The sequence below is a fragment of the Gadus macrocephalus genome, chromosome 3 (assembly GCF_031168955.1).
Source record: "Gadus macrocephalus chromosome 3, ASM3116895v1".
NCBI classification, from domain to species: Eukaryota; Metazoa; Chordata; class Actinopteri; order Gadiformes; family Gadidae; genus Gadus; species Gadus macrocephalus.
In genome coordinates this window covers 24,493,664-24,503,488 of record NC_082384.1, presented here as the reverse complement: position 1 = coordinate 24,503,488, position 9,825 = coordinate 24,493,664, and the positions used below count along the sequence as shown (strand labels likewise).

General features: G+C 48.2%; 1 protein-coding gene across 1 annotated transcript; it reads left to right on the top strand.

The window, feature by feature from the left end:
- Positions 1–2,928: 2,928 nt before the first annotated feature.
- rtn4rl2a (reticulon 4 receptor-like 2 a) lies at positions 2,929–7,379 on the top strand. The gene is made up of 4 exons (XM_060048209.1): positions 2,929–3,327; positions 3,958–4,184; positions 4,598–4,831; positions 5,235–7,379. Exons 1-4 carry the CDS (start codon positions 3,270–3,272, stop codon positions 6,105–6,107), a joined length of 1,392 nt encoding a protein of 463 aa, XP_059904192.1. The 5' UTR covers positions 2,929–3,269; the 3' UTR covers positions 6,108–7,379.
- Positions 7,380–9,825: the final 2,446 nt, after the last annotated feature.

The window sequence follows — 9,825 nt, the reverse complement described above, 5'->3', positions numbered from 1 at the left end:
GTATCACCGTCTGTGAGAACACGCACAAACGTACACGTGCACACACTCACACACTCACATACACACTCACACACTCACACACACACACACACTGAAACACACTGAAAGACATACACACACTGAAACACACTCAAAGACACAGAAACACACACACACACACACACACACACACACACACACACACACACACACACACACACACACACACACACACACACACACACACACACACACACACTCACACACTCACACAAAAACACACACAGTCACGCAATCAAACACAAAGAAACAGACACACACTCTAACACACATCAACACACCGCGTCCCCGCCTTGCATTACTCACATGTTTACCCGGCGTGTGACCCAAAAGAGCCGCCACGGTGGCCTTTCAGGGGCCTTTCAGTGGCAGGCTGCGTGTCGCTCTGGGGGGGAGACAGGGAGAGCTAATCACTCCCTAATCATGGATCTCCAGTCTGTTTATTTATAGGCCCCTGCGTTGCTTCATTGGCAGACCACAGTTCATTGCTTGCTTTTTCTCCCCCTTATGCCCCATCTGGCACATTGAGGTGTTTGTGAAGCACTTACTGGATGAACACGCAGACGCTTCCACACACGCATGCCCGCACACACGCACACACACACACAGCATGTGGGCTATTTAACATTGACAAACAAGCTAATCCCGCAGAAACATCAGATTACCATGATTATCAACTGTACAGCACACACGCACGCATGCACGCACGCACGACGCACGCTGGCATGCACGTGCACGCACACACACACATCATACACACACGCACACACACACACACACACACACACACACACACACACACACACACACATACACACACAGAGCCCCGCACACACAAACACACACAGAATCACACACATAGACCCACACACACACACACACACACACACACACACACACACACACACACACACACACACACACACACACACACACACACACACACACACACACACACCACACACACGTACTGACACACACACACAAACGCACACGCACACACACACCCACACACACAAACACCTTGATAATTGTTTTCACATCGCAGTGTCACCCAGAGAAATCAAAGCGTCATTCATCTGTTCTGCCACTGTGTCGCATCGCTGGCATTTACTACTGCCTGCGATCCTGTGGAGATGTGGAGATAACCCTGTGAGCAAGTAGAAACAGTAACCAATGCCTGCCATGGTAACTGTCCATTCCAACGTCTTGATCAGAGCCAACACATGACATAATACCAGGTTTGTAATGGAGCATGTATTGTTGATCGTCATCTTAAAGAAACATGCCTACAGTGATGATGTTTGCCCAGAAAAAAAAAGATTAAACACTGATAAAGACGTGGCGTGGGCAATGCTAAAATATTATAGACACATGGGTTGGAAAGATTTACTACTGCTTTCAAAGTATATACAATGTTGTAGCCTGTCGTCTTGTGTCACTGCTACTGCTTATGGTCCATGTACGGTCATAGGCTCTTCTACAATTGTGCTTAAAGGCTAAATAAAAAACAGGATTAGTAAACTAGGAATATGATGTATGATGGTAACGTTAGATGAATATATCAATGATGAAACAATGAAATAAATAATTGTCGGGTGAAGTTTTTTTGGGGGGGGTCTCGACCAGGGGTCTTATCCCCAACCTTTAGACACTTTCCTTGACTTTCTGTTTGTTTTCGGTCGACCATGTCGGCTGTGTTTCTGTGATGTACCAGTAGCTGGCTGGGGTGGCGTCAGCGGCCGGGGCTGACGACGTAGCCTCATGTAGGCTGCGTCAGGTTGTGGTTGCTGTGGTAACACACGCCTTACGCAGGATGCCTTTAAAAGGCCTCGCCCTCTATAATAGATAAGTGTTAAATATTGGATCCACACCGTGTGGAGTCGCTCTGAGTGGAGCCTTGATCTGAGTAGTGAGATAATGGTGTCGGCTGCGCTCTTCAGTCCAGTCTACCAAGGTTCATGAGCATTCCTTTGATATGTTTCATCGATGTTTCACTGGCGCAAATCGATTTAAATTGTGTGCAGTACAAACATCAACATCTAAAGAAATAGACTGAAAACACGGACAGAAAGGCTGGGGTGGTTGTGACTTGATTTACGTCGTAAATTGGCTTTGGCTACAAAACAATATGATGCAAACATCAGATGACTGTCTCAAGCTTATCTATGTTTCTGTATCCGTCCCTATTCAAATAAACCTTAAATACAATAGTAAAATATTGTTTGAGTGTGTTTCATTCAGAGTTAAACAATTGCATGACCATCAGCTAGATAAACATTCATTTGGTGATCGTTTTTGCATTGTCTCAGATCCTGATTTAAATTATTTACAAATAATTGAGGAAAGCCTGAGCTACTACACACGCACACCCACCAGCACAAACCCACCCACCAACGTTCATGGCCATTAACGAGACTGTTTACTCCATCATCAAAGGGTACATCATCAGCTTCTGGTTCACATGTGACCAAACGATGACAAACGTAATTGGCCGGCCTCCGCAGGAAACTCCATCACTGCTGTATTTTCTTTCCTTTGCCTCTGTAATGTTTTTCTTCCAACTGAAGGGAAGAAAGGGATTTCCTACTCCTCGTTTTGATCATATAATACCAGCCCCCCCTGATCAAAGAAAACCCTAGCCTGCTGTAGCCCTATCACCACAGTGAAGCCCAGTGCCGGAAGCAGACCATAACGGCCACTAGGAAAGCAATCCAGTAGAAGTATTACGCGCCTGCGCGCGTCTTTGTCTTGCTCTCCTCCACACAGCCCAGTCATCATCACTGGGCATCTTGCCTTTCCTTGCTCACCCGCCCCTCGGCGTCTCACCATCATCACCACACACCATAATGAAGAAAACCCACTCACCCTCCTCCCTCTTTCTCTTTTTTTTCTGCGTCCGAGCGCACGGAGCCATGGCAGCCTCTCCAGAACCTCCTCTCTCCTCCTCCCCTCCGCCCTTCCCACGAGGAGGATCGCTCCTCCCTGTTCCGTTTTCTTTGCCACCCCTCTTCTCATTCTTGACCCGGATCAGTGACGTAGGAGATTCCACGAAGCCCATTGCCGTAGGCGCTCGGCGAAGAGTCCCAGTATAAATATGAGTCTGGGAGCCACCAAACGGTACTCTCTCAGTCCCAGTCGCTCCGAACTCAAGGAACCAGAGCAGCAGCAGAGATAGCAGGAATTGTTTCGCCCTTACTGACTAACTCGCTTTGTGGCTTTGGTTCAGGATGGAAACGTCTATGATTTCTCGGAGCCGACGATGCTCCATGATGCGCAATTGCAAAAGTAAGTGAAGTTTTCTTTCGGTTGTGATTTGTCCGTCTTAGCATCTCAGAACAAACAGGCCTATGTGTTGTTTTACATGGAGCCTATACTGTGTTATTGAGCTGTGCAATAGCTCAAATAACAACTTTAAGTGTAATTCATTCGAGGTTTGTTAGTTTTCTAGTTTATTGAGGCACAATGGAGGGATGGCTTCTCGAGTTAAAGGTGGTTGTGTTTAACCGTAATAGCATGCAACCACAGAGACGTCAAGGGAAGTGATGGATACATTTTGCCTTGAGGTTAATGTATTTATTTGGCATTGTTAAAGCTTACACATGCATTTGATTTATCAACGTCTTCTTTAACATCCCTATAAACGCTGTGCGTAAAAGTCGCTCCAAATGGCTCTGACGATTGCTTTTGAGTTTAAATAAGTCTGCTGCGTACAAATTCTTGCTGTTCAAAAAGGCAACTATATTCTTTTAGAATGAGTGCACAAAATAATTATTACAAAGTCATAACAGAGAAACTAGAACTACTGAAGACCCATCTCTGGCATTACTATTCAGAACCACGGAGAGCGTCTACCCCTCCACAGCACCGTTTAGATTCTAACCCCGGTCCGTCTCTCCTCCTCCTTCTCCCCGTCAGGCGGCCTCTCTCTCTGGCTGGTGGTGTTGCTGGTCCTCGGCGAGCCCAACCCGGCATCGGCGTGCCCGCATAACTGCGTGTGCTACCCCACGCCGATGACCGTGAGCTGCCAGGCGCAGAACTTCACCACCGTACCCATTGGAGTGCCGTACGAGTCGCAGCGCGTCTTTCTCCAGAACAACCGGATCACTGAACTGAGAGTTGGCTCATTTGGTTTCGGGACTCAGGTAAGGAGAAAGTTCTGAGAGAAATTTGCGATATAGTGCGATAAAAGTAATTAGAATCCCAAAAAATTATCATCACAGTTCCAACCTTTTAGTCTACATTCTGCATGTATTAAAGGAGTGATATCACGCCATCAGCTGAGAGTGTGATTATCAATTACAAGCTGTTTGAAAAATCGGCCTTTCCCTGTGCCTTAGTGACATCACTAGTGGGCGTGTCCACCTCGATGTACGATGGCTAGATAAGCAACATTTTCACAGCTGGTGGCATGATATCACCCCTTTAAGACATTTCCTTACATTTTCTAGATAAACAAAATAACAAATTCATACTTTTTTACGGCAAACTCGGTCCCTCCTCCCCCCTGTCTGAGCCACTGCATTAACATGTCTCTCCCCTCCTGCACTGCCTATAGGTCCTGTGGCTCTTCTCCAACAACCTGACCTGGATCGAGGGGGGGGCCTTCAGCGAGATGAGGGACTTGGAGGAGTTGGACCTGGGAGACAACTCGGGCCTCCATCGGCTGGAGGGAGGAGCCTTCCGGGGTCTGGAGAAGCTCCAGAGCCTGCACATGCACCGCTGCCGGCTGAAGGCCCTGCCCCACAACATCTTCCACAAACTCTACAGCCTGCAGTTCCTCTATCTGCAGGTAGGGGCAACCAGTCAGACCCCTGAGCGTTTACATTTACATTTACATTGAGGGGATTCTGCTGACGCTTTGATCCAAAGCGGCTTGCAACCAATCATGCACACGTTCACACACCGGCGGGGATCCCCCACGCAGGGCGACAGCCAGCTCGTCGGGAGCAGTTAGGGCGAGGTGCCTTGCTCAGAGACACCTCGACACTCTAGCTAGGAGGAGTCGGGGATCGAACAAGCAACCTCCCGGTTACCAGCCAACCCGCTCTCTTCTGAGCTACTGCTTCCCCCTTGGCATGGAGCACATGGACAGAACCACGCTGGCACACACACGTGCACACATTGTGTTTACAAGCTCATAGCACCACATTGCGCCGCTCTGAAACCGATCGATCTATTTCCATCCCTTCCAGGAGAACCACCTCCACTTCCTGCAGGACGACATCTTCTCGGACCTCATCAACCTCAGCCAGCTCTTCCTGCACGGCAACCGCATCCGCACGCTGTCCGAGAACGTGTTCCACGGCCTGGTCAACCTGGACCGCCTGCTGCTGCACGACAACCGCGTCCGCCAGGTCAACCGCCGCGCCTTCCGCGACCTGGGCCGCGTCACCATGCTTTTCCTCTTCAACAACTCCCTGGCCGAGATGCCCAGCCAGGCCCTGAGGGACGTCCAGGGCATCGAGTTCCTCCGCCTCAACGGCAACCCCTGGTCCTGCGGCTGCGAGTCCCGCCCCATCTGGGAGTGGTTCCGGGAGGCGCGCGTCTCCTCCTCCGAGGTCATCTGCGCCTCGCCCGCCGACCGCCGCGGCCAGGACCTGCGCTTCCTGCGGGAGATGGACTACGCCCTGTGCCCGCTGGCCGACCCCGGCTCCATCGGCGGCTCCACCACCACCACCTTCAGCACCAAGACCCGCTGGTGGTTCGCCAAGAACAAGCCCCAGTCCTCCAGCAAGGGCGTGTACGAGAAGTCGTCCGAGACGGTGAAGGCCGGCCTCTACGGCAAGCGTCCCTCCGTGTCCACCTCGGTGGTGAAGTACGAGCTGGGGGAGGACGAGCTGGCCCTGCCCAAGCTGGACGCCGAGGAGTACTGGACCAACTACGGCAACGAGGACTCGGACTCGGACTCCGGCGTCTCCGTGCGCTGCTTCGAGCTGGAGTGCCCGGACGACTTCGGCCTGACGCCGTCCTCCTCCTTGCCCTCCTCTTCCTCTCCCTCCCTCCTCTGCCTCTTGGCCCTCTCACTCCTCGCCATGTCCAACCTACACATGCACATCTGGGGCTGAACGATAGACTCTCAGTCCTACCCCCCCCCGGTTTTCTCCTCCTCCCCCCCCTGGCCTTGTTTTAAAGGCTGTCATGGTGGGGTGACCCTCGGCAGAAAACGTCCACAACCCCCCTTTGCCCGAGTTACCGAGCTATTGCATCTGTACAGACGCGCTCGTGTTAGGGAGATAGGGGCGGCGGTTGTGTGACGATCGTTGCATCTGCTATTCACAGGGCTTAACGTGCATCAGGTCTGCTGAGCTATGCTTCAGCCATGGCTCTGTCTATTCTACAATACAGCTAGCGCAGTAGTTTCTGCGGCCTGGCCTGTATGTTGGAGGGCTTTCAGAGTCCTCCATCAACACCGCTGGTGTTTGTTGACTTGATCCACTGTTGTTGTTTCTAACAACTCAACTATAACCACACAACGTAATACTGTTGTGGCTAGTGCGATATCTAATCCTAACGGGTTGCCATAAGCACAGGGGCTCACAGAGTGTCCGGTCAATAAGTCTTTACAATGTACAGATTTGAGAGTGTTTTACTGTTTATTTTGTATTATTCACAGTCTATATGATGTGCCGATCGCCTCACTGCTATCCAGGCACACTGGAAGGGCTAGCAAACGGATGCAGAAAGAGAGAGAGAGACAGACGGCGACAGGACAGACAAGGCGATCAGGTGGAGAGGAGAGTAGGATGAGTAGGCCGAGCTAATGGAAACCAGAGAAGGAAGAGGAGTCGAAGGAGAGGCACCTTGAGGGGGCAGACACAGTGGGAAGAGGAAAGGAATGAAAGGAACAAACCAAGCAGTACAAGGGAAAGTATGCAACAGAAATGAAAGGAGAGCTAGAGAGGACAAAGGAAGAAAGAGAGAAAGATAGACGGGTGAGTGGGCGAGAGTTAGAAAGGAAAGGAGCGAGAAAGACAGATGGATAGATTAAGAGAGAGAATGAGGGTGGTCAAAGGGCCAAATTAGAGAGGAAGAATACAGAAAGCCAGGGACAGAAGAACAGACACAGCTGCAACAACAGTACCGCGGGACTCAGGGCGGAGGTCAGAGGTCAGAGAAGGAGGGACGAGTACAGGAAGAGGTAGAGTCGAACATCCAAACGCTGACAGTCGATTGGTTATCCATATCTTTCCTGTAAATATCATGTCTGGATGGCAGCTATTGGGAAGAGTCTTCTCATCGGGCCGTCCAAGGCTCAGTTTGTTTTGTATGTGATGTATGAAAATGTTAAATTGTATGACATGTATTTTTTCGGTCTTGATAAAGAATATCTTTCTGAATTACTTTCTCTGACTATTCTCTCAGTAATGATTACTAGTAAGAGTACCTCATTAAAGTACATATTTATAAGAACACAACAATGTCATACAATCTGACTGCACAACTCCAGCACAACTCATCACAAAAGATTGTTAAGAAGACGAAATCACTCAGCCTTTCTTCAGTCGATCTCTCCAACAAACAAACAATCAACAAATGTCTCCTTTCTCCCCAACTAAAGCAAAGCAGAGAACACTAGTGTGATACAAAAGCTAACAAACGAGGTATTATGTATTGGCACAGGACGGGTGCATCAGCTCCCAACAGGTTTGGTGCGAGCAGTAGAACAAGCAGTTGGCTGTAAGAATGAGTCATTGGGGACTGATGTCAGAGACTGCACAGCTAGGCTGGCATCAACTGGTTTAATCAGTGAATGGAAGCAACGTCTGGCAATCACGGACAAGGCCACAACTGGGGAGTGCGTCAGTGAGTGAGGCACCGAAACCGAGCGATGGACGGTCAATAGCTGACCAACTAAATGATCAGAGGATAAAAATATCCACATTGATTTAAATTCACACAAACATGCGATCCAAGATGGAGGCCAGATGGATAGGAAGAGAGCCAGACTGATAGAAAGACAGATAGACAGAAAGATGGATAGATTGATCAACAGCCAGACAGACAGACAGACCAACAGATGCTGGTGAGTGTATTGTGTGGAACAGTCGTGTTAAAAACATGACAGACAAATTGGCCCAGAGATATCCACAGATATCAGTGGTTGATGGAAATCATTTATTTGAGGACACTCCTTGTAAGCAAACTATTGGAATTAAAGTTTGAAAATCTGCCTTTTCTAGTGTTTTAGTCAAGTCCTTGTTTCATTGTGTACGGATAAGACAGTGAAATTGCTTAGTCATGCTGTAAATATAACAGTGTACTCTGTAGGGATGTTCCGATGTAAACTATGGCTAAAGTTTTGAAGACAATTAATGTAAATTGTAAGTTACACCTTAGTGTATGTGGGAGATTGATTTTTTTTTTCTTTTTTTTTTCACATTTACGCTTTGACTGTTTGTACTCTAATTTGTTGACAGACCATGTCATTGCTAGAAATTTGAACATAGGAAAATCTCCTTAGGGTCTTCCTATACCTCCTGACGTTCCTGTCTGTTGGGCCACAAATTCCATTGTCAGACGATGTAACATTGTGTTGTGCTCCAGCGCTTGCCAGTTCATGGTTCAGGAGATGCACCTTTGAGCTATTTCAGTAAACTGGTTGATCGTTGGTTGATCTAACACTTCACACATTTCCCTTCTTTAGAGAAAGTCGAGATTCACCTTGTAGCAATTTACTTATTCAGGACAGATTTAGAAAAATGTCTAATGGAAATGTATAGAAATGTGCTTGACATATGACAACATTTTGCATGTAAAGACTTATGCAATGAACTAATGCCTAAATGTTGTGGGGGCGAGACTATTCAATAGAGACCCATTACAATACATTTGGATCAACATGACACAAGCAATTGGTAATGTAGGAAAGAGCAGAGAATTGTACATAATCATTTGCATGAATGCACCAAAGCATTTGCAACTTGTTCAAAGAAATGAGAAACTACTTTTTTGATGTGCACAAGTGACACAATGATGTGAGGATTGAACAGGTAGTTTTGAGAATTTAAATTCTGATCTGAGAAATGTACCAAGGCGACTGAGAACTGTAAATAGAAAGGGTAAAAAGGTGAGGGGGAGTGACCATGGAGGAGAGTTTAGGATTGGCCATGGCTGAACTGAGCCACGGGAGAGACCACGTTTATTTGAAACACACTTTGAGGCGGAAGTGGACACTGCTGCAAGGCTGCAAGACTGCTGACAGAATCGACCCCACATGGAAGTCAGAAGATTGGCCTGGCATCGTTATCAGACTTCATGGCGACAGTGGCAATGAAAACACCAACTGACTTCACGCTAACTAACTTCAGGTCACTCTCCAAAACACAAATGCCTTTAGAATTGATTTGCTACAACAAGGTTTTATCATTGTATATGACAGCTGGATAGAGTTGACCGTGGTAGAGACTTTGAGAGCACCCACGCACACACACACACACACACACACACACACACACACACACACACACACACACACACACACACACACACACACACACACACACACACACACACACACACACACACACTTAAGGCACCATATTTCAATCATTCCATCCCAGGCACTCCCCCTCTTCCTCCACTCTAGTCTTCTGAGGTTTGTGCGTTGCATGAAGTGAACAGGGAGCACTGTAGGCGTGATGACGTCCATGTCTTCCTTCCTTCCTTTCTCCTTCCGGCTGCTTCAACCCCCCCCCCCTCCCCATCTCTAGTTGTGTCTTGATTAGAAGACGACAACAGTGGGACTTTAGAAGGTAGTATGATTCCTGTCAAGAATTCAAGGGC

Excerpts from the sequence above, each read along its gene's own strand:
- rtn4rl2a (XM_060048209.1), top strand. The coding sequence starts at position 3,270 with ATGGAAACGTCTATGATTTCTCGGAGCCGACGATGCTCCATGATGCGC. Across the intron at positions 3,328-3,957 it reads CATGATGCGCAATTGCAAAA|GCGGCCTCTCTCTCTGGCTG; the intron begins GTAAGTGAAGTT and ends TCTCCCCGTCAG. Across the intron at positions 4,185-4,597 it reads CATTTGGTTTCGGGACTCAG|GTCCTGTGGCTCTTCTCCAA; the intron begins GTAAGGAGAAAG and ends CACTGCCTATAG.